At 48.3% G+C, this 25,629-nt stretch overlaps 1 protein-coding gene across 3 annotated transcripts in view; it reads right to left on the bottom strand.

Annotated features, from left to right (window-relative positions):
- The window catches only part of DLGAP4 (DLG associated protein 4), a 96,855-nt gene that overhangs the window by 45,799 nt on the left and 25,427 nt on the right, over positions 1-25,629 (bottom strand). The window contains exon 1 of one of the 3 annotated variants that reach the window (XM_067554443.1): positions 12,929-12,945. The exons of 1 other annotated variant lie outside the window; for it this stretch is intronic. In XM_067554443.1, the coding sequence (XP_067410544.1) occupies positions 12,929-12,944 (16 nt within the window). In that variant the 5' untranslated portion in view covers position 12,945. Of the gene's footprint in view, positions 1-11,726; positions 11,903-12,928; positions 12,946-25,629 lie in introns of those variants that run through there. One more of the 3 variants, XM_067554444.1, reaches the window with a different exon arrangement.

Raw genomic sequence — 25,629 nt, 5'->3', positions numbered from 1 at the left:
TTGTGGGTTTGAATTTTGCTAGTATAGATACAGCCCTTGGTTCTCTTTACAAGAGAGAAAGCATGAATTTGCATAACTTGGCAGGAGGATGCAGGGGCAGGTGTTGTACTCAAAGCCACTTTTAATAAACTAGAAAAATTAGTTGAGGTGACAGTGTCCTTTCAATCTACCAGAGCCCACATGAAAAATAGCAGGGCAATATAAGGACAATAACCTAAAAAACCAAACACACAGAAACCTCTACTCTTATTGTAAAGATCAAGTTAAATAGTGTTTGAATCAATGCATCATGTATTTAATCACATATTTATGAGCACTTTAGTAATCACATCACACTGAACAGTATATTGGATTTAAAATGGATTATGGTATATTTGACAATCCGTAAATGGACATCATCTATTCCTGGCTTAAGATGCAAAATTAACAAGAAGAGTAAATAATCAGAGTAGTTTTTAATCCTATATAACTACATTTAAAAAACTCCCTACCACCACTAGTGCTATGTGTAGTTTAAAAGTGACATAACTTACAATGCTTGAGTAAACACTACAATACTTGTAATCTTTTAAGAGAATCCAGGAACAGAACAAAGTCCTCTGTCAGCCTAATGATACTGTTGGTTTCCTTTTACTTTCATTATTTTGCTAATAAACTTTGGACTGGAATCTCAAATCTTTCCCCTTCTAGTCTTGTAAGAAAGCATTTGACAGAGCAAAAACCTAGCTCACAATGTAATTTGATATATATTTTACATACAAACAAGATATATCATTACTGCACTAAAGAAAAAACACAGGACGATTTTAAGGAACTGAAAATGGTAACCCCATAAGCATCCTTTGATACTTTTGTAAATGTGATAGAATCAAGATGACAGATTTGGGTTGTCTCAGAGGGACAGTAACATACTGTGTTTTTAGAAGTATCTGGTTTATAGGATACATTAAACATGTTGTTATAAAAAAACATCTGGGGAAGCCAGTGATAAAGCAGCAATACCTCTCAACTCCAGCATTCTTAACTCTGTATTCCTGAAGTCCTAATAAATATTTTCCTGGCTAAACCTAAAAAGTTTTACCCATAAACTTTTACTATTTTCACTGTCTCAATTGCTGCCAACCTGAGAGTTTCACACCCCCAAAGCTACCCTACTGAAACACAAACACACTCACTACCCATTAGGATACACATTTGGTTTTTGCAAACACCCCCGCCCCCTTCTCCCAGTTTTTGCACAATAACAGCAAACCAGCCTGCTCCAGATGAGTATAATGCAAACAGAGAGTGTAGGCACCCCTCCCCCCCATACACATATAGAAGATCGAGGGGGTGTAGCTGCCCCCACAGAAGAGTGTGGGGGGTGTATAGGCGACCCACTCTCCACCCCACGCAGAGGAGCAGGGAGAGGGTGAATGTCGTCCCCCCCCCACACACACACAGGAGCCGGGGCGGGGGCTCCCTCCTCCCCACGCACCCACCCACCCTCTCTCTCTCTCTCTCTCTCTCTCACCCGCGGTCCGCAGGGCCGTCTCCGGGCACAGGAGCGGGGCTGGCTGCGCTCCACGCCGGGCGGGCAGGAGCAAGAGGCGGGGCGGGGCCGGGAGCGGCCTCTGCTCCCCTCCCCGCTCGAGCCCCGGGGCGGTGGGGGGAAAGCAGCAAACACGCCGCCCCCGCCCCCACCGGCGGGCCGGGGCCGGAGGGAAGGCGGGGCCGCAGTCACAGGACAGCTGAGCTCAGCCACCCCAGGCACGGCGGGGCACAGCCCTTCCCCAGCGGGCGGGGCGCCGCTCACGTTTTGCGACCTGCTGCAAATACCCCCTCTTCGCCCCCCCCGCGCAGAGCCCGGCCGGAAAGCGCGGCCGGAAGAGGGGCAGTGTGAAAGCCGGGGGGGGCAGGACGTGACCGAGCCTGGGCCCCTTGTGTGACGGCAGCCAGGGGGAGGGTAAGAATCCCATACATTTATTGGGGGAGGGCGGTCTAGGCAGCACGGCGAGCCCTGGGGCAGCAGTGAGCGGGGATGGCACAAAACGCCCAGCGGCAGGGAAGGGGGCTGATGGCAGGACTGAAGGTGCCCTGCTCACAGGAGCCCCCGCTGCCCTCTCCCCCCACATGAGCAGTACGGCAGGGGAACGGGGTAACCCACATACACCAGGCCCCCACCTATTTTGTGCTACAGCACCTGGCCCAAGGACCCTGACTGCGGTAAAGCATAGGGACTCCCGTGCACAAATCAGGCTCAACGGGTACCTCAGAACTGAGGTTCAAATGAATCTGCTATACACGAAGGAGGTTGGGCCACAGCTAAGATGTTACATTTCTTGTCCAGCTTTTGATAAAGCCATACACAGTCCCTCCCTGGATACACGCTCACAGGGTAGGATCTCATTTTATTATTTTAATTAGTGATTAAAAATACAATATGACAGTTTGTGTTCAGAAGCCCCAAAGAATAATTGGCTGGTGGAGTATTAAATATGTGGTTCATAACATATGCCTTTTGAAGTTGTATGTTAAAAAAAATCCTTAAGAGAAACAGTCTGGGTTAGACGAAAGACTGATGCAGCTCTCCATTTTTTGTTCCTGTAACACATTTAGGGTCAGAGCTAAAGGCTACTGCAGTCTGGCCCTCAAATATTTAGTGTGGTGTTCTATATGATGGAACTGATGTGCTGAAATTGCAATTGGCTTAGTACAGAATGGTTCAGAGGCATCAAGTCAAACAGTCCTAGGAAAAAGTAGGTATTTTCACATTGTGGTTTAAAGACACTATTAGGATATAGCAAGTAAAATGCTAGTTTAAAGGATGCTCTTAACCTATTTAAAGTTCCCATTTTTAACTTCCTAAGTGGAAGCAATACTTGATGTAGCATAGTTGAAGAATGAAGGGTACAATATGTACAATTCCCAGACAAGACACTTTACTAAGAGTGAAGATTTAATTAACCGATCTGTGTTTACAGTGTTATTAGAATGTTGTGGTAGTTTTATTAACTAAAGCATGAAAACTGGAAATTGTATTACCCATATGGTGCAACACTAGTATGTCTGAAAAATAAGATATCCACAGAGAGGATAGAAGTAGGGACAATATTTGTATTTTGAGGCTTGTAAAATGCCACCTGTATTTTAGCCAAGCCATAAAACTCAAGACTCTGATCCTGTGTGATCAGAGGATTCCCTGGCACTTTTCACAAGAATTCCCTGGCCAAAATTCCAGCTTGGTCAATTATGTTCTAGATCTCCTACAGTGTTCATTGGATTTAGTGTTCTTTGCCCACAGAGTTTGCCTCAGAAAACAGTCTTTAAAATATTTGCACAATAGACTGTACTTTACTCTGCTTACTACATTAAAATGAAGAGGAAGTTTATTTCTATTGTATGTTTGTTTATTGAGTATCATAGGCATTCATTGATGATGCAAAATCCTGAGAGCCATAAAATGAAAAAATGTGGAAAAGCACAAAATATGTCAACAGCTAAAGAACTAATGTCTGATTATTTAGTGCACTAGTTTCCATCTGATGGTTACATAGTGGCCAATTCACATTTGAATCTCAGGCCAGTTCCTGTTGAACAGGTGTCCATTTCACAAAAGGCATGCATTTTGTACTCGTTTGCAGGCTTAGCAGCCACGGCAATGATTGATTGGTACAGTGACTAAGCATCCCTCACACTTAAAGGTAGTCCAGGGGTTCAGGTAGATGGGAAGAGCAGGAGAAGGGAAATTTGCACTGCTAACATTGCTGTACCTGTCCTGCGTATAGGAGACTAAGGAATTGACATATGCAAGGATTGCCTCTCCACTTTTACAGAGATCTCACTTTCACAAGCCATTCAAAGTTGTCACTGCATTGGGGAGCCAGAATGACATCTACTCTGTATAGAGTGGATTATAAGAGCTTACTTTAGCAATCTCCACTGAGTAATCAGAAGTGTTTTCTGGCATTGGCATCTCTAGTAAGCATATTGGCACAAGAACAATACACGTTAACATGCAGTGTAATACTTAATACCCACAATTAGCTGTGGAAATCTCTTTAATGCATGAAGAGATTTTACTGTCACTTTGCAACTATACTTACCAACAAACATCAGAACTTGGTGCTAAGAGTAAGCTGAGCCTGTTACTGTTCATGACCCAAGCTGCTCCTTACACAATGGGTTGGCTTGCTACTGAAGCAGCAATACTGGGGGCCAATACAGCGTGCTGCCATTTGGCACACCCCAACCAGTTTTCTTGTGCCCAGGCTTTTGCTCCCAAGAGAGCCTGACCACCTGCAATTTTACTTCAATTAGAGTTACAAGTGCCAAGAACCTCTCAGAATTAAGCTCCAAGTTGGAAGGAGCTGAGGTTGCTACAGAGGAGGAGCTCAGAAAGTGCAGCCCAGGGTAGAGGTGGCTTTAAACCATTTTGTGCCTCCTGAATTCCGGCCTGGTTAGGGGTCTGACCCCCAGCATAAGATTACAGCAATCCCTGGGGTTGCTCTCAAAAGCTTTCCAGAGCCTACTGGATACTTCACCAGCTCAACAGCCAGAGTCCAGAGCGCTCTAGCCATGCCCATCCCCAGAACATCTCCTTTTGTCCCTGGCATACATCTAAACTAGGGGCTGCAAGGGGTTGGTATTGGGTAATTATGCCAGCTCTATGTTGCCCAGGAAGCTACACCGCTCTGAGTAACTGCATAAAGGGGGCAGAAGGCAGCCCAGGATTGAAAGAGAGGACACTGGAGGGGACAGGAGTGTTTTATCAGTCCAGTCAGTAAAGGGGTAGCATTGTAGGTTCCTTACAGGCTTCATGAGCAAGAAGGATATGACTGTGACTCAGAGCCTCATGTTTAGGCAGAAATGGCAAGCTGGGAAGTAGTAACGTTTCCAACAAGGAAAAGATAAGGGGTCCTGTCGCAGGGCAGCTGCTCCCTGTGAGTAGACTAGGCCCAGCTCCCCTCTGTCTGAGCAGGTGGAGCCAACAGAGGCACTTAATTGGGGGGGGGGGACCCAGGGCTACAATGGCCTGTCAGAGGGCAGGAAGAGGACTGATTGGGGCAGGTTGTGCCTGGGGAGAGGAATTGCAGAGGAATTATGCTAACAGGGGTGGTGGTCCCGAGAACAAGGGGCCGCGTGCTCAGGGAAGTAGCACTGGGTGGGTGTTCCAGAAGGGGAGCAGAGCTGGCTGAAAGACCTGGCTGTGAGAAGGGAGCTGGCCAAGACTGGGAAGCTGCAAGAAGCAGGATTACCAGAGACCCCCTCAGAGGGGAGGCTGAGAAAGGCCAAGACAAAGGGTGAACCGAAGGACTGTTTTAGTCTATTATGTGCTTATAGCTGGACAAATAAACCTACTTAAAGGAGAATGGGCATGGTAGCGAATGCTTCTTAAGCTGCCATGTCAGATATGATGGAGAATACAGGCAGAAGGGGAGAGCAAGGTGGATCTCTGGTACCCAGTGAAGAGGGGGAAAACAGATGCACACACATGAACATAGCTTTTGCCATACTGTATCAGTGCTCCCTCTAGTCCAGCATCCTGTCTTTGATAATAGCCTGTATCTTCCCCTGAAGCATCTGGTATAAGAATCTTCATAGAGGACAATTATGGAATAACTTGTCTATTGGAGGAAGTCTTCTCAATCCCAGGCAAGAAGTGATGGCTTTATGCCTCGAAGCATGAGGATTTTACATCCCTTTTAAGTTTGTACAGTGCCTAGCACAATGGACTCTGATCCATGACTGGAATCCTTAGATGCTACCACATCAACAGCCATATAAAATGTCTAATCCCTTTTTGAATCCTAAACTCTTGGCCTCATTGATCTCTTATGACATTGTGTAAAATCACTTCCTTTCATCAATATTAAATATATTGCCTTTCAGTGTAATTAATATCCCCTTTTTCTCGTGTAATGACAAAGGGTAAATAGGAGTATCTAATTTACCCTCTCTATACCCTTCATTTTGTATGGCTCATCTCCTTTGTAAACTAAGAGACCCAGTCTTCCAATTCTCCTCAGACAGAAAACCTTTGCCTTTCTCTAATCTATTTTTGCTAATAGGGCAATGGGGCTGAAGACAGTGGGTAATTTAATAAGTGAGTTAGACAGGTGCTAAGTCCCATTGACAGTCAGTGAAAAGGGGGCTGAAGTGATTTAAGCATGTAGGTATTCTTGAAAACTTTACATAGTATTCCAGATGAACATGCATACCACTGATTGATATCCTGGCATTACAACACTAATTATTTCTACATTCCATTCTTTAGACATCCTAACACTGCTTGCTCTTTGATTTTTTGAGAATGGCTGTAACTTCCTCAGGCTGTGCTGGTCAGTCTAGTCTGAGATTTTTCATCACCTCATTGGTGACGTAAAGGAACTGACAGGCTTAACCCAGAGAGTGCCAAGAGGGTAATGAGAATAACTAAATTCCTGTGTGCACTGGTTGATAAGAGGAAAGAGCAGCAGGGCAGGTTGTGGTATTTTGGCTGATGTAGTTCTAAGAATTTCTCCTTCTGCATCACAGCACAGGCACCAGTGACTCTGCAAAGCCATTGCTACTTCATTCTCCTTTGTACTGCGTTACAGAGCAAGCCTGAATGCAAGGGAAGGAGGAAGAGACACAGCAAAGCTCTTAACTTTTCCCCTCTGTTAACCGCTTCTGAATCTTTAAATTCTTTATAAAGAAGGATTAAGAAAAAAATTGGAGTCAAATCACCCTCTCCTCCTTTGTGAGTCAATCAGATCTATCGTAGGCCACTAAGAACACCAGTCTTTTCCTAGGCTGAAGTGGAAAGTGTCAAAAGCTATAATAAGTCTCACTGTCCTATAGGTTACAGCTTAGATGATATGAGGAACCACAGGTTCTGTTACTCAGTCTAGGGAGAGAGAGCACCAGTGCACTGTTAATGTCTCAGTCAGCGTCCACTTATCTTTGGATTTGTCAGAATCCTGTCCCTCCCATCCGTGAGATGCTGCTGTATCCTAGGGTTGTGAATTGCACTCATTGGATTGTACGTGCAATTCCGCTAGGGCAGTGAGTCCCAGACTTTTTCATGCTATGACCCCCTTTGGGCTCCCCTCTATTAACAAGATCCCCAGGGGTCTGACAGTACCTGACAACAGGTATTGGGTTCACATTGGAAAACAACCTTGGGCTCAGGTTGGGTGGGCTCCCGTGTTCCTGCCAGTATGGTTGGCTAGCTGCGGCTAGCTTGTTGTGCTTACGAGTCCCATGCCTCTCAGTGTGCAGCGCACGTAGTGCAGTGAGGTGGCAGCAGTCAGGGTCACTCACTGTGCAGCATGCATGTCTTAAGAGTCACAACCCCTGGTTTGGGAAATGCTGCATTATGGAGCTTTAAAGGTAATCTGTCCTTTTAAATTAGGACACAGCTATATTAACTCAGAGCAAAAAAAACCCCAAAAACTCTCCTACCTCTTCACCACCCTTGCATCTCAAACCATTCCAATCCACACAGATGTGTGCCATTCTGTTTCCCCTTCCATTCCCCAGGGCTCATGTTATCGCCACATGGCTACTATCATTGTAGTATCCAAGCACTTCCCAATCTTTAATGTATTTATCCCTACATCACTCCTGTGAGGGTACTGATAACAGCAGGACAGTGCTATCATCCCCATCAGTAAAATGGAGACCTGAGGCACAGAGGGGCAGTGACTTGCTCAAGGTCACCAAGGAAGTCTGTGGCAAAATGGGGAAATGAACCCACATCTAAGTCCCTGGCTAATATCCTAGCCACTGGATCATCATTCCCTTCCTGACTAGCACACTGATGGGCACTCAAGAGGTCTGTATGTGGACTTAAATACAATCATCTGGAACAAAGTACAAGTCATTAATTTGGCATGATCAGCAGGATCAGACAGAATTCCCACTCTGTGTGGACTAGCAAATTAAACAATTAAAGAAAAAACCCACCATTTAAGCAAACTGAAATTAGTTTCCACCCCCAATCTGATCCTTTAGTGATGTGAGCCAAGGTATAGTTTGCAGAGAGGAGCCCCCCCCCCCCCTTTTTTTTTTTTTTAAAAGCATCTTCCTTATGAGCAAACCGGAGTTCATCACTCTGTCCTCATTACAACCTTTGTGGAACTTGATCCTGACAGCATGGACTCTAATCTGCTGTCAACGGGAACTGCAATTATACTTATCAGTAATTTTGTAAAATCTGCTTTGACAGGATAGAGTACTGACAACTTTTCATGGCAGAAATTAGAGTGGATTTTTCTTAAAGAAGGCCACCCGTCCACAATACTCTAATCCTCCCAGCTCACATATGTCACTGTAACTTGCACTGCACTGAATCCAATTACACCACCTCAACCCATGAAAAATCTGCAGCCATTGTGAGGTTTGCAACAAGCAGAAAGCATCAAATGAAAGGAGTGGGCAAAAGAAGCCTTACTGCAATTTGGCTCTGAAATCTTGCCTCTGCAGACAGGTAAGTGTGCACTGTCATTAAGAAAATACACCATTCTCCATCACACTCACATGGTGATCCAAACTGCCCGGTTGACACACATTTGAGCAAAGTATGGACAACAGAAAACATATGGAAGCCAAGCTGATGTGCAGCTGCAATCTGGAAGTGCCTCACAATTCTTATTAATTCCATTTTAAAAACAATTTTAAAGTACATTGCTGTGGCTGCATGAACAAGCTGGCAGTGAACTCCACCAAGCAGAAGTCTCAAATGCATTATACACGTGGTGTTGAAGCAGACAAATAACTTCGGGTGAAGTAGTCAGAAACGGCCTCAAAAAAGCTAGCAAAATGGCATGCAAAAATAGGGTAATTGTGTGTCTAACTGTCTAACATGCACCTGGTCACACAAGCTAATGTGAGTTGTGGTTGAATGGCAAAAAGGGAAGGATGTAATGATTTGTGCCAGTTTGTGGACAGCTGAAATTTTTCATGTCCAGAAACCATGGCCTTAACTTTCCAAATCAACCCGCTTTAAGAAGAATATTGAAGCCACCTTTTGACCTCAGTAGAGACAGGCAGCGTTGCCCTTAATTAGTGGCAAAATATTACATTTGCCGTGTTTCTCCATATGGCAGACACATATATAAGGTCAGATTCTGCCACCCTTACTTACATTTAGTACTCACTCTGCCAACAGTCCAACTGAAATGAGCAGGACTGCATGTGGAATCCGTTCCTAATCTGGTTAGAGATCTAGTGGATTTTTAGTATTCTGGTGGGAACACATCTGTCTTCTCTAAATACAGATTACATGAGCTGAAGATCTGGCCCATTCCTTCCTAAAGGACAGGTGTATTTTCAAGGCTCCAAAATTGCATGTTACCTCTTTGTAGGCAGAGTTTGGACTGGGAGTCAAGACATCAGCGTTCCATCCCTGTCTCAGCCATAGACTTCCTGTGTGACCATGGGCAAGCTGCTTCCCCAACTTGTAATAAGGATAATGATACTTCCTCTACCTGAAGGGATGTTGTGAGGCTTAATTTGTTAATGTTTGAGTGCTTTGAAATTCTGGAACGGAAACAGCTAAAGAGATGCAAATAACTGGAACATTTCCATAGTGCTTTTAAAGCAGAAGGACAAAAGTTCTTTATAGACTGACTATAGTAAGGAAAAATTCCCTCACCAACACCATATATCCCACTCATATACAGCCACCTATTGGGTGGAACAGCACCTCTATGATGGTGCACAGCAACACGAAACAGTTGAGGAAAAGAATAAAGATCATCAAGTAAATCTGAAGGCCAAATTCTAAATCGGTCACCTTGTTACTCCCTCCGGCCAGAATACTGCTAATGGTCATAAGGCCTTAACAACCACATGCACACTCAAAGCCTCAACTTTTGTGTTTCATCCAACACACACCCTGGCCCCAAACAAAGCAAACCCAAACAGCACCCCCAGCAGCAGCCAGTGTCCTTTACGGAAGAATGCAACCTAATGACACAGCAATATCACTTCTGCAGCATCTATATACCCCTAAGAGGTCTTTAGTCCTAACCTGGTACCAGTATTGTCCTGGTATGACCCCCTCTCAGTTTGAGAGGCAAGGGAATCAGAACACAAGGCTGGCAAAGTTTTAGCCTAGCTTCGGCTTCACCACTTCTCAATTAGTCCAATACCTAGAAGCAGAAATAGTAAGCCAATGAATTTCTGTTTCATGCTGTTGATGAGTCTGGGTATTAGTTCTTGTATTCTACAGATAGAAGTGAAGTATAGACAGGCATGCTAAAGTAATAGCTTTGGTAATTCCATCAACGTGTCAGTAAGGCCATATGGTGGCCACACAGCCCTGAGCCAACAATAGCAGACTTGGGGGTGAAGGGTTCCTTCTGCATAGGCCATGGCAAATCTCCACAGCACACAGCCTGGCTTCTCACCCTGTGCACTCTAGACACTTTGTTTCTTGTCTCTCCTAGTGCAGGGAGAGGAATGGGTCAATTCAGAGGAAAACACAGGATTCCCACCTAAAAGGCAAAGTATCTTCTGCCCAGGGATCAGAGCAGGGGAGAAAAAAACCCTTCAACTGCTCAAAACACATTTTCATAACATCACCACCCAGATGACAGGGGAGGAAGGACAAGATTACACCATAGGCTCACTTGTCCATCCATAAGTATTTATCCCCATAAACAAGGTTGTTCAGGGAGATATATGGATGAGGGGGAAAAAAAGAGGAGAAAGTAAATCAAACTAGAAGGTAAGTAAGTCCCATGTAGGATTTACTTAGCCATCCATCCAAACCTCCCACACATTATGGTCCCTCTGTGTACATGGACTTCATCATGCCTTAGTTATAAAGCAAATCATTAATCAGATGTGCAGAGCCAGAGCGATAATCACTCTATAGAATGTAACCTACAATAGTCCCCCGAACTTCATTTAGGGGATTTAACAGAGACTTCTATTGGACAGTTTGTAAGACCTGTACATAAAGAGCTCATTCTCTTAGTTTCTATAGAAACTTACTCGGTTTTTATAGAAGCCCATTGTTTTCATATCCATTAAAGCCTCTCCAGCTTTTCACAAGGGAAACAACAAGGAACCATCGTACTTTGTTTTTGTATTAAAAATATCTCCCCCACCCCCACCGAGTTTAAAATGTACCTACTGTGTAAAGCGACAGGATCCAATTTCCCAGGTTTCCCGTTAACAAACAAACCAACAAACCCTTATTAATCCCAGGCGAAGCAGCAGCAATTACCTTAAAGAGGCTCCCTCGTGACAACAGCCACGGAAGCCTCCTGCCCGCCTGAGCTAACACAGCCAGCCGCCCCACCTTGAAACAGGATGTCGAAACTCGCCAAGTTACGCGGCGATCAAAGGATCGCCACGGAGTGACCCGGGCGAAGCCAGCGAAGGAGCGAGGCGCCCCATCATCGGGCCATTATTACTCAGGAGGAGAAAAATGCGGCTCGCTCAAGCCTGGGACGGCACGGCACAAATATAGGCAAATGAGATCACATCCTGTCGGGACCCGGACCAACGGGGCTGGGTGAGAGTCTCCCAGTAAAAACACCCACCCGGCCCCGCAGGGAGCCCCTCGCTGGGAGAGCCACGCAGTCAGGCTGGGGTCCCTCCATCCTCCTCCCCGGCAGCCACACACAAAGCGCCCCCAGCCCCGCGCCATCCAGCTGAGCGGCTCGGCGCCCAATCGCACAGCCTCCCTCCGGGACTCCCCCGGCCCGGCCCCACCCCAGGCGACCCCGCTCGGCCAGCCCCGCACTCACATCGCTTGCACAGCTCCAGACACAAAGCCATGGGAGACACAAAGGAGGGGCGGCGGAGGGAGGGGCGGCTCCTCTTCCCTCCTGCGGACCGGCGGAGGACGGGCCCCGGCAGCTGCTCGCGGGCCCGGGGCGGGCGATGCAGGGGGGCGGCGAGACAAGGGCAGGGCCGCGCTCCTCTCTTCTCTCTCCTCGCCCTGCAGCTGGCTGGCTAGCGCCGCCCCGGGGCGGGGCTCCGGGGAACCGGGATGGCCACGCCCCCGCGCCAGGGCTGGGTGGGGCAGGCTGGGCGAGAGAGGGAGACGGGCTCCGTGGGGCCGGAGCAGCCAGGCCGCATCCAGCTGATCTTCCGCACGTGACGCCCGGTCTGAGGCTCTGCCCAGACTGGCTCTGCTCAGGCACTGGGCTGCCAGTGGGATCCCGGGGGCAGCGGGAGCTCTGGGACCCAGCGCCCAGGTCCATAGCTTGTTCTGGCAGCAAAACCCCTGGGCTGTGCCCCCCCGCATCACGGGCCCTGGCGTCCCTGCTGTCTCCCTGCTAAATGGAGAGGTGATGGGCTTGGGTGGGTGTCCCCAGCCTTGCTGCCAGCAGCGCTTAACATGTTGGGGGAGGGGTGTCCTAGACCCCCCCAAACCAACATTAAACATAGAGCTGAGCAGCAGGGTTTAAGCATTGTCTTACCACAGCGGCTGACCCCCATTATGATAGACCCCCCCCTTTTTTTTTCAGACCACTTTCAGCACTGGCTGCTGGCAGGGGAAATTGGGGATTATGTCACTTCCCCTTCATCTATATTTATTCCAGAAATTACTGGATCATTGAGGGGTTAATGACTCTGGCCAGGCCATGCTCTAGGTGCCTCTGATATATTAAGAGGATAAGGCCCCCAATATTACATGCCAGCAGCTGAGATCTTACCATAGTTAGTGAATTACCAGTACAACATTCTCACCAACAGCTGAGCAAACCAGTGGTTAGGGACTAAGCCTAGGACCCAGGAGACCCAGGTTGAGTTTCCTGCTCTACCCTGTGACCTTGGGCAAGTCACTTAGCCTCTCTATGCTTCATTTCCCTTCTGTAAAAAGGAGATAATAGCCCTGCCCTGCCTCACAGGGTTATTGTGAAATACATACATTAAAGACTGTGAAGTGCTTTGAGAGTTACTGATGAAAACTACTAGATAAGAGCTAAGTATTGTTACTTACCTAATAAGCAGCTCATCCTCCAGCTGCCGCCTGAACTGGGGAAAATAAGTGCAGACTGTGTGCCCAGAAAGTTAGTCATCCTGGGCTCTGGAGGACCAAAACTGGGAGCCTTTATGGCACCTCCCTTCTCATTTATAACAGAGGGGTCTGCTTCAAGCATGTCTGCCGATCTCAGTTGTGCTGTATGGCATGGGGAGATAGTTGATCTCCCAGGTTTAAACCACTTAAGGATTTGTAGGTTAAAACCAGCACCACCTGGAAACACTGGCAGCCCATGCAGCTCCCAGAGCACTAGTGTCATATGTTCCTGGTTTGAAATTCCACTTTATACACGGGCAGCTGCACTTTGCATTAGCTACACATTCTGAATGATGTCAAGGTGTAGCGTCGAGAGCACACTAGAGTAATCTAGCCTCAAGCTAACAAAGGATGGATAATTGTGATAGGGTCCCTCGTTGGCAAGAAAAGGATGCATATGGCGAAGAGCACTCCTGGCTCCTGCTGACCTCTGGTGGTCCAGAAATAATCCAGGGCAGGATCTGAACAAAGGATGCAAATGGCAGACACACTCCTTCAGTCAGTGGAGCTGCGGTAATCTTCAGCTCTTCTGGCTGCTTGCCCCAACATAGTAACCAGTGCTTAATTTTTGCCAGGGCTGAGTCCCGGTACCTTTAGACTTGGCAGTTCATAGCCCCAGCTCCTCTGGGCTTGCCACATCGGTTATGAAAGTAAAAAAATTGCTTGAGCCCCGGCACCTCTTTCATTACAAATTAAGCCCCGCTACTAACATTACCTCCATTTGATCCGTACTGAACAGTAGCCAACGAACCTTCTCCAAGCCCCAATCTCATATAGACACTGCACTGGCTGAATCAGGAGTGATGGAGACATAGAGTGGGGTGTCATCAGCATACTAAATACACTGCTGCCTGTGTCTCCTCACTAAGCCTCCCAATGTTCTTGTACATATGTTGAACAAGACCCTTCTGGCACCCCATAGGGGGTCACTGAAGCCACAGGAGCAATTGCCCAACACTACCTTAAAATAAGAAAGAGTACAATCGCTCAAGAGTAACTCCATCCATACCTGCAGGTGACCGCAAGTACTGAGGGCAGGACACTCAGGCAGGGTGACACACAGATAAAACCTCATGGTTAGTGGTATCAAAGGCAGCAGACATCTAGAAAGGATAGCATGGACTCTTGGTCATCCTCCATCCTTCAAGGAGATCACCAACCAGATCCCTTCCCTGAATAGTTTACAGTCTAAGGCTCAGATCGTCAAAGGATCCCATGAGGATCTGGACCAAGTATAGGTACACATACAGAAACAGGAGAAAGGGTGAGAAACAATTACTGTTTAATTAAATCCTATTAACCTCTATGATATCCCACTCAGTCCTTAAACTTTGTCCAAACAAGCTCTCCCCAAACTTTTGCACCATGTGGAACCTATGTTAATAGACTGTCTTGTGGGTGCAAGCCTTCACCTTTCCAGGTCTCTCAGAAGAGCCCCTTGGCAACTCCAGCATTTTCTTACATGGGACAGTGAGATTAGGGCAATATTTAATGGACATTTAATTCCTCAATCTTGTCCTTTGTGAATAATGGTAATCACAGTGTCTGGTTTTGCTCCCCCTCTCATATATTCTGTTTTTCTCAGATGGAAACCAGGCGGACACCCAGCAACATGTAATCAGCTGGCTCCCTGCAGATCACTGGCAAGTGCCCAACTTGAGACGCTCTGGCCTTAAGTAACTTACAGTTGACCCCAGATCTCATCTGCTTGGGCCCATGGCACCTTGTTACACACACCTCACTCCACAGCCTGGCTGGACTTCTGAGCATGGTCTGTAGTGCAGGCAAATGCACCCATAAGTAAGAGAGAGAAGAGGGAGAGAAGTGGGCTGGCAGCTGGAAGCAGGACACTGCCTGGAATGGTAGACCACGCTCGTGAGAACTGAGGCATTTGCAAGGAGGCTCCATGCACTCTGCGAGGGGCAGAGGGAGCGTGTCACCGCTTTGCATGCACACACTTGGGTGCAGGACAGCCATCACGACACACAAAGCTGCTTGATGTTCAAGGCATTCTGCATCACATGCAGAATGGAGAAGTGTGCAAAGGTGGCTTCCAGAAACAGCCCTTCCTCGGAGATTCTGACTGAAGGGGATTTGGTGGGGGGAGGGATGTGGTCAGATCACTGCAAACAAAATGGGGCGTTTGGAGGTGAAATCCTGCCAAACAAAAACTGCCTTTCACACCCCAGCTCTGCAGCCGAGACGTATCGTCACGGAGCTGCCAGCCAGGCTCAGCTACACAGGACTGACAGCTCAAGTAGTGACGAAGGGCGGGGTACCATGGTGACAGTTTCCTCAGCACGACTCTTCTCCCGGAGACTCACACATGCACAGAAGGCTTTTTGGCTGAGGGGCCACTTCCAAGCACCCATTCTCCTCAAGCTGCTCCTTTCCCCTAGGGTTTTTTATATAATCCCACGCTTCCTCAGTGGGAAGGGCTGAGTTCTGCTGGGGATGGCTCAGCTCCCTGCCAGTCGAGTACAGCAAGGGCTGGGAGCGGAGAGACAAGTTCTCCTCCCTACTCTCATCTTTGAGAGGGGCACAGACTTTCGAGCATTGCTCAGTCCTGCGTTTCCACTTGTGGCTTTTCATGCAGTGCCAGATTCAGGGCACACTTGGTGCCGGACTTGGGCTGGATTCTGATCACAGCTGCAGTGGTGTAAATCTAGAGCAACTCCAGTAAGAAGAAGGGGGTTACTCCTGGTTTATAGTGGTGTAACTCAGAGCAGGATTTGGCCTTTCAAGTTCTGGCATAGAGGAAAGTCTTTTTCTAGAGAAGAGATAGACAGATGGAAAGAAAAATGAAAGTGGCTGAGTCCTTGTGCTCACTGATTCTCCCTTCCATGCGCCTCCATCTGAGGAGGCCTCCGTAATGGGGGAGAATTTAACTTAATTCTCATTTGACTTGACACCACTTTCAGTCATGCATGGACCTGGTTTTATGCCTCATATTAAACCCTCTGAGATGCAGCCCTGGGGTTACAGTTAGGATTGATGGAGTGGGAGGAAGGGAATCCATAAAGCAAACTTCCAGCCCTTCTGGGAGCATAATGGCTGATCAGAACCAACCAATACATAGGCCTCACCCACCTGGGAGCAGAACTGAACCATGTACAACCCAAACAGCCCCCTTGGGAACAGACTCGCTAGCCTCTGGAGTCTGGGACTCCTATAATAGAGAGTCCCTCCCAGTATGGTTCAAGTCAGGGCGCCCAGCTGCGCCTGTCCTGGCTCTGCTGCAACTTCCCCATAGAAACAAAAAGCTGTGTGCTGAGCCTGGTAGTATGCTAGCAGATGGGAAAGGTCTGTTAGATCACCAAGGTAATGCCCTTGTAAAAGAAGGTGATTGTCTGGCTACACCCATGCCACAGTCTGACCGCCGGCCGTGCCTATGTTTCTAGGCTGCCATGCCAGTGGCCACAGCTCTGCCTGGACAAGGTTGTTTACAGGAGGTCCGGCCTGTCACAGGCTTGTGGCTCTGCAGGTATTATGGGTCCCTGTGCTGCCCAAGCAGGGAGTGTGTGTACCTCTTGAACTACTTGCTGTGACAATAAGTCCTTGAGAGCTAGATTTATTTATTACTGATTGCACTAAGCTCTGCAGAGATGAGCCGCTCTGGCTTTTAAAGTGACGAGAAATCAGAGAGTACGTTGGTAACTCCCCCTCCTTGACTCTGACACTTCTTGTTCAAGGCAGGCATTAGTGAGATGTGTCTGAGCTAGTATCAAAACCCAAACAGGAAGATGGGCTACAGGAGAAACATGCCTGGGACCCAGCCACCCTTTTCTGAGCTTTGTAGAGGTTTGCATCCAGACCTGAACCTCACAACTTTGGAGGGGAGTCTAATCCTAGCAGCTCGGGGCCCTCACTGTGCTTTGCCAAGGAAAACAAATCATATGTTGATTCAATTGTTTCCTGCCTATGAGGCAGATGCAGATCCTGGAAATGCAGAATAACTCCTGGTGGAGGGTTTGTTACACACACAAGGCTCTAGCCGGCTTTTTATCTAACTTGTTCTCTTTCTGAGTCCTTATTGATACTTGGATGTGACTCATCAGATGGGAAAAGGCAGAGGGAAGGCACTGAGGCAAGAGAGAGAAAAGAGCCCAGTGGGAGACAGATGACAGAGCAAGGGAGAGAAAAACACATGCAGGCACAGGACAGACACATGCAGAGTAATCCCTAGTCAGCCTTATTACCCTGGGATATGCATGCACTCAGTTCCTGATGAATGAACTGGGAGGTACTTGCAGGAATCTCCCAGTACGATCGGACTCTGTGAATTTTAGCATTTCACACCAGGGACATTGGTTTTTTTATGTGCCTGTAAGTACAAAGTACAATCGTGGTGCAGGCCCCAAGGCGGAGACAGAGATGGAAATTGGGCACAGCTCAAAGGAGGGCAGCAAAGAAGCCAGTTATGGCTCCTTGATACTGGGAGCCCAGTTCTATCTTGTCCCCATTGTACAGCAGAGCAGCACGGGGAATGCCTTACACAATGCCAGCAGGCCATGGCCTTTACGGGCCATATCCCAGTTGAGAATAGGCAGAGGGCAATTGTGGTGAGGTCAGGTTCCTTCCCACAGGACTTCTGCAGCGGGGGGTGGCATAGGAGCTGGTAGTACTGGCCCCACAGCAGCTGAGGAGACCCAGTTGCTTTCCAGCTTCTTGGCACCACTAGGGTAGTGGAACGAGACCAGATCACAAGGGAGAATCCGGTCGAGGGGGCCAGAGGGAAAGACCCATCTACCCAGCACAGAAAGAGACACGCAGACAGAGAGGAATACGCATGCTGAGAACAGAGGTAGAACTAATCGAGGTCAGGGCAGAAACCACAAACATGCCCGTAAACGGTTTGCACAGCACCTCAGACAAGCCACTCCCCAATGGTGCAGAATGGGGCATGCACAAACCGTCCCGGGCTCGTTGCTGTTCGGTGCAAGGGAAGGCAGCTCACACCACTATCTAGGAGACCAGTTCACGGGGCACAGCAGCAGCATGGAAAATAACGAGCTGGAAGCAGGCCAGCCTGTGATTTGGAGCGGGGATGGGGGTGGTGAAAGCACTGAACGGCAGGCCTGGCATCCATCCCTGCTGGTAACTGCACTGGTCAGGGGGCAGCCTGGCCTGGGGGGAGCAGTCAGGAAGTGATTGAGACCAATTCAACAGCACAGTGAGCTGCATCAGACTGACACATAAGTGCAGCTTATGGAGCCTCCAGGGGATGTCCAGGGCTAACACGTGTGGAGACAGTGTAGCCCTTATAGCTGTTTTGCCAGGACACATGCAAACCAGCCATAAGGGCTACTCTATTCCACACGTGTTAGCCCTGGAGGCTCCATAAGAACAGTCATACTGGATGAGACCAACAGTCCATCTAGCCCAATATCCTGTCTCTGAGAGTGGTCAGTGCCAGCTGCTTCAGAGGGAATGAACAGAACAGGGCAATTTATCTGTGATCCATCCCCTGTCATCCAGTCCCAGCTTCTGGCTGTTAGAGGCTGAGGACATCCAGGGCACGGTGTGTCCCTGACTGTCCTGGCTAATAACCCTTATGAACCTATTCTCCATGAACGTATCTAATTAAGCATGAAAGCAAAGTGTAGTTTGAACTTCGTTTCCCTGACCCGGGTGGAGAGAGGTTCTATTGTTGATGTCTGAAAATATGGTTATAACTATGTAGCAGAACAATGCTATCGACTTCCTGGGGAAAGGGAGCATCTAGAGCAGTTACTGCCTGCATAGCTTCCACCATAGCAGGGAGGGTCCGAGAGAGAAAAATACACATAGATCTCATTTCCCTACACGTCTGTGTCCCTCACACACACACAGCATGGAACATAAATTCTCTCTCTTTCTCTCTCACTCACACACCCACACATCCTAATCCCTTTCTGCTGGTATGCCAGAGAAAGCTATTTCTGGAACGTGAAATCTAGGTCAACAAGAAGAAAGTCTAAAGGGAAAAATAATTTCTCCCTGGGAAGGCTGGCTGGGCTCAGCTACAGTCGATATGAGTAGCAATGGGGCTGATATGGTCCTCTGCTCCTGAGCTTGTCTTTCACCTACAATTGCTGAACTCTGCTCTCTGATCAGCTTTTCTCTTTGCACTCACATTTGCACAATAAGCTGCTTCTCCATTTTGATTCCTCAAATGGGAGGGGTTAGGGAACCCCATTCTATACCCAGACAGGCCAGGAAGGGGACATCACTCAATTCTGGCTCCTGTCTTGTGGATGCTCAGCAGGCCCACACATGTGGAACAGGGCCACAAGCACAGATTGGTAAGATCACATCGTCATCTGGACCCGGGATGACAGCAATAGGTCCAAGAACTTTCACATGAAGAAAGCTACGTTTCTGGAGCTTTATGAGCAGCTTGGCTTGAGCCTCCAGTGTCACAACGCACACACGAGTGTGGCCTTGCCCATCCAGAAGCAGGTTGCTATAACCATCTCTGGAAGCGGTCTGCTCTGGTCTGCTACAGGTCCATTGCTAACCAGTTTAGTGCTGGAAAGTTAACTGTGGCTAAGTGGTGGTGAAGGTTTCTGAGGCGATCAGGCATGTGATTTACCCAGCGGTGACATGCGTAATCAATATCCTGAAAGTAACAGCTGGTTTTGAGAGAATGGGGTTTCCAAGCTGTTCCTGGGCCATTGATTGGACTCACGTGCCCAGCGATTGCCCTTCTCAAGGAGCACATAAACTGCAAAGGGTACTAGTCCGTTGTTATTCAGGCTCTTGTGGAAAAAGTTCATGACCCCCAAGTTTTTTGCTAGTCGGAAATCTACCTTCATGGTCAGGCCAGGATATCATTCCCAACAAGGGACATGGTCATAAATAGAACTACCCAACTGTTATTCTAGGAGACCCCTCCTTCTGCCTTGGCTTACAAAGCCGTAACCCAGTGGGCCTGGCAAAAACAAGGTTTAATTAAACTCTCAGTAGGTGCATTGGCCAGTCCATCAGTGGCTTTTGCTCCTGGGGAAGGAAGGCTGAAGGCATGTGTGTTTCTTTTTTGTCATGGGGCTGGGTTTTCTGAGCGTGGGCAGGTGAGAAGTTGCTTTTGTCCAAGTTCTTTGTGCTGTTTCAGATGTTTGATGAGGAAATGGAGTCCGTGGAGCTGGGATCTTCCCTTGTCAGGTAACTGTCAAAGAAAAGCCTCCTTTATTTTCCTCTCTTCCCCCCTCCTGGATAGAACCATTCGGCAGCCCTCTCTGAACACAGCTCTGCTGTTCAGCAGGGGAATATTGGGCAAGCAGTTGCCCAGCGCTGCTTCTAATAAGAAGGAACTAGAGCCGAGGATGAGATGCTTTGTTACAGCAAAGGATTGAGAATGGCTGTCGGCAGAACTTCTGGCAATTAGATGAATAGCTTCCACCCGGGCTTTTTTAGTCTCATGCTTTGCAAGGCACAGAGGCTCTGGTTGAGGCTGGATCAAAGGCAGTTTATCATCTGTTCTGCTGGCTGTCAAATGTGAGCTAATGGCCATGTAATGTGCAACTGACACATGCATTTGCAGGAGGAACTGGAATGGCATGTCTGAGCTATGGTGTGATGGCTGCCAAACCCCACCCCCAGCCCCACCATACACACACACGCCCATTCACACACACCCCCATTCAATAAGCCGAAAGAGCTGAGAGTACTCAGTGAAATCAGGCAGGAGGGAGAGCACGCCGGCTTTAATCAGCGAGCTGGGGACTGAGTCTCAGCTAGGCTGTTTAATTTTAAGGTTTGGCTCTCCCACATCACTTATATTCCCTGAACTCCCCCTTTCCCAAATCACCCCCGCTCACAGAACCAAGGGCTTTCAGGTGTGAACACGGGGGCATCTTCATCGCCATCGCGGTTATTGCTCTGCTGATGCACTCAAAGCTTCACAGTACGCGCACACAGACAGGAGGCCTGCTTCTCTCACTTCCATTCCTGGACTGACATCTGTGTCATGCTGGCCTAAGTGGCCCACTCAAACAGCCTGCAGGCTAACTCAGACCAACTGTGTACACAGGTGACAGATAAAGCTCAGCATGGCCTGTAGACACTGTGCCTGCCTCTGAATTCAACACACTAGTCTTAAGTTATTGATTTAGGTCGATACAACAAGGTTAAGAGGGGCCTGTCCAAGGCTCTAGGTGCCCCTACCACCAGTCACGGAACCAAAGCCAATTAAACTCCCAGCAGAACACTCCCCTCTGCCCTCGAGGCAAATCTGATGCCCCTCAACAGCCCAACTCCACAGTAGCCTATGCAAATAGAGAGACAGGCCTTGCAGAATGCCCTGGGTGGGGACTGCATCATATCAGAGAGGAGCTTGTTCCAGAATGGACGGCCCCTTGCTGTAAAGGCCCTATCACCTGCCCTGGATCTTCTAAATCCAAGGGGACTCAGTGCAAGCACCTCCGCTGATTGCAACGGCAGCAGGACGGCATGAGGGGCGAGGTGGTCTGCTGGGAAGCACCCTTGGAACACCTCACTAATGTCAGTGGAGTTACTGTTTTACAGCCGTGCTGAGATCAGCATCAGGCTCGTAGTGCCCGGGTGAGGCGATCGGTGCTGGCAGGTTTGAAGGAGAAGAGGCAGCAGGCTGGGCTCGCTGGCAAGCTCCAGGCATGCAGTGGGGCATGAGAGAAAGTGGAGTGCTGAGGAGGAGATGAGAGCAATCAGGAGAGGAGATGTGCAGGGCCTGGAAGGGGAGCACGTGGCGTGTGAAGCAACCAAGCAGCTCCGTGACCTTCCTCTCTTTATTCCACCCTCCCTCTAACCCCCCCATCCCTATTACCACCTCTTCCAGGGTCCTGTCCCGCCTTGATCGATATTGCTTGCAATCGCTTTGGAGCAGGGGCTGGGTCACTACTTGCTAGGGGAAGTGCTGCAGGCACCAACGGATGGCGCCATAGACAATGAAGAAGAAAAGCCAGGAAAGGGTCTGGAGAGGGAGGAGCCTGTGCACAAGCACGTGCGCGTGTTTCCGAGAGCTAGTGTGCCTGGCAGTAGCCTTGCCCATAACCGATGTTACCAGCCTACCCTTCAAGTTCCTCATTAGCAGAGGGGATTGCTGTTGGCTCTCTGTTACCATAGGGTGGCAAAAGTCAATACAGGGGCCTGGCATTACAGGCTGTTCTTAGTGTTACTGCAGGATCCCGGTGCTGGGATTACTATATGCTCCTGATTCTCCTGCATGGTCCCAGCATAATTGTAGGTTCCTGGCAGTAGTTCAAGCTTCTGGTGCTCCTGTATGCTGTAGGACCCTGGCTGGCATTATTGCAGGCCTTGGGGATTACCACATGCTCCAAGTACCAGTGTTACGCTCCATGGTTATTTCAGGCTCCTGGTCCTGCTGTATAGGGTCAGATGCTGTTAGCATCTAGGAACCTCATACCCTGTCCTGCCTTCTCCAAACTGTTCCTTGCATGCCCGTAGTGTGTGCTGTGGCCACCACTTGGGAGGCCCAGAACTAGCATCCCAGCACAGCCGACTCTTTCCTTTCTGCAAGGCTGAGCATTGGCTGTTGCTATTTTCCACAGCCAAAGCGACAAGCCAAATCAACTGAAAAGCCACAAAATCCAGAGCTTCTGTCTGCAGACAAAGCCACTGTCTGCAATACCAAACATTGGGACGCGCCGTGAACTTTGTGAGGCAATGGATAAAGACAACAGCAAGTGTGCTAAGAGGGCGCAAAGGAATCATTCAAACCCAAACCGACTGTGCTCTCTGGTTACCCAGGAACAGCTGAGAGGCACAACTGAGACACCATCTGCCAAGAGATTTAAAGAGGTACACACACTTTTGGGTGTTAACTATTTTCAAAAGTGCACCCAGTTGGCACCATTGACATCCATGGGAACAGAGTTAGGCCAACACTGGGAGCTTTGGAAAATATCACCCTTAGTCGGTGCTTAGTCTGTAATAACTGTCATCCCAGTCTGGGAAAACAGACCATTGCCTTTTGAGTGAGACCTTGGGGGAAGAGCGTGGGTGGTAAGAGAGGAAGGCGTGCAATGAATCGTGCTCATGATCAGTGCTTCCATGGCTAACAAAAGGCACGTGTCAATCCTTGCTCTGCTAAGACAGTGATAGGACACTGATACACACAGAGCTGACACTACAGCCTATCTCTGTGGCCACGCCGTCCCGAGGAGCGCTCTTGTCATAAGCTAAGAAGCATCAAGATTAGTTACAAACTGGATGGGAGACCCCCTAACTGTACTTAGCAGCTGGTGGTGCCTGTCATCTAATAAACATCCTTCCCACAGAGTCGGAACTGAATGAATCTCCCAGCATGGTGCTGGCAGGACAGACTGACTGACAGGCAGCCTGCCTTTTGGACAAGATATAAAACTGATACCCCGGTCACTTCCATTCGGCTTCGGTAGGGCACCCACCAGCACAGTGTCGAAGAGCACTAGTAATCATCAAAGATCCCATGACACTTTTTTGCAAGATTGCTATTCCTGGTGATCTGGCCCAATTCCAACTTGGCTCATAGCATTTCACCTACCTAAATTCCTCCTAGGGTTTCAACTGCATACAGTGTTCCTCACTTCTTGCCTTACACTGTTGGTTTCAGTTAGATTCACTATTCATCACTTCCTATCCTAAAATGTCCCAAAGAATTGATGTGTAGTATTAATAGCTGCTGTGTATCACCTCAGAGGTGGCTGCCTTCCAGTGATAGGTGAAGCAAGTCCTGTATGTAAAATATACAAAGCCTTTGGGAGGAAAATTGTCTTCTAAGTGCAACACAGTCTGAGTATCACAGCCACCTCCCGCAGACTGCCCGACAACAGAACGGTTATTATTACAATCTTCCTGGAATACCTGAGAATTGCCTGTTGCTAATCACATCCATGATCAGAAGCACGTCAGGTCTCTTCCATACTCCAGAGTAATGAAGCTATTCCTGATTTACACCAGTATCAGAAGAGAATCAGGCCCTATGCTTGGTCAAATATACTAATTACTAATCATAGAGATAGATCTGGAATTAATAATGCTCCATCCAAGAGCAGTAGAGATAGGCAGAGGAATCTGGATCTGAATGCATTATTTGCTAAGTGACGATGATGAGCCAAATTCCCAGGGCGCTGGGAGTTTCAGCTTTGGAGCTAGATCTGGCTCCCATCTGACCTCAAATTCAGGGATGTTTGGATCTGGGGCTTTGCTTCCAGCCCATCACTAATGGATAATGTACAAATAAAACTCAGTACATCAAAGACATGGTGCCTGTTCAACCACAAGATAAATCCCCAGGTGTCTGATGGTTAAAGTGACTTTGAAAGAGGATTAGTTGCTAACGCCAGAGCCTCAAAGGTACTCAGGTACTTCTACTTCTGACTTCCATTGATCTGGGCCTAAGGTATCCCCAGCCACTCCCACCTTCTCCTCCTCTAATCTTTCACCTGCCTCAGTCTCTTCACTCTGCTAGCTTCACACATCCTGAAATATGCAAAATGGTCACAACACACTGGGATGTTTGCCTGCGTTTAGACTAACAGACTCAAAGAATTGAAGGCCAGAAGGGCCCAGAATGATCAGTCTGACTTCCTGCACATGGCAGGCCACAGAACCTCGCCCACCCATTCCCATACTAGATCCATAACTTCTGGCTGAGTTACTGAAGTCCTCAAATCACGATTTAAAGACTTCAAGGTACAGAGACTCCACCATGTGCACTAGGTTGGGTTGTGTTGCAAAACCCCGCCCAGGCCTGCCACCTTTGAGACTCTGAGCCCAGCAAGCATGGACTGGTTCATGTCTCTGCACAGAAATTCAAGGCTGTACTCTGAGGTTTGAGGGCTTGTTTGACCCTGAAATTCAGAGCGAGACTTAGAGGGTGCAAAGCCATGTGGGTCCAAACCTGCTGTTCCCACAATCCCCCTGTAAAGTGGTCCCACTGAATTTTGCTCAGCTTTAGTCATTAACAGCTGACTGCCCTCTGGCAGCCTTTGTGAAAGAAGCACAATAGGACTCAGTCCAGGTTCCAGTGGGTGAGTGTCCGCACCAGAAAAGCCATCCTCATCTCTAGTTAGCGCTAATTGCTCCCCACCCCCAATGTTGGGAACGCCATAGCTTGAATGACCATGGAAGATGAACCCCCCCGTCACTAAGGGTGGTCCTTCTGGATTACAGCCGGGGCCCATTGGTGGGATAAGGTAAGGGACGTTTTCACTGCTGCTGCCTATCTGTTGATGGATGACTACAGGGCTGGTCTGCAGGGTTGTCAATCTCTCACCTTTCACTGGAAACAGTTTTAGAAAGAAACTTCCAGTTTGGATAACTGAGCCCTGGATGTGACTCACACAGAGCTCCTATGTGGAGACCCCACAGGGGTTACCATGCTCATAACAAATGCCATCTCTGCTCCTATCACTCAGGAAAGGAAGGCCAAACCTTTTAACCCCCACCCCCTCCATCATCCACATGCTTCGGCATCTTGTTTAAAGTGCCAGCTCCTGGTACCCATGAGACCAGCTGAGATCTTAGCCCTTTGGGGAAACCGACACCCAAGGCGGAATCACTCCCACACTCTGAGGTCTCAAGGTGAATACACTGAGCAAGGCTTCACCCTCTGTCTGCTGCATCAATCTGTGTGTGAGAATCACAGATTCCATGAATGATGG

Source organism: Emydura macquarii, unplaced genomic scaffold, assembly GCF_026122565.2.
Source record: "Emydura macquarii macquarii isolate MOO-44397 ecotype Brisbane River unplaced genomic scaffold, CSIRO-AGI_Emac_v2 contig_1483, whole genome shotgun sequence".
Taxonomy (NCBI): Eukaryota; Metazoa; Chordata; order Testudines; family Chelidae; genus Emydura; species Emydura macquarii.
This window is presented reverse-complemented; position numbering and strand designations above follow the sequence as displayed.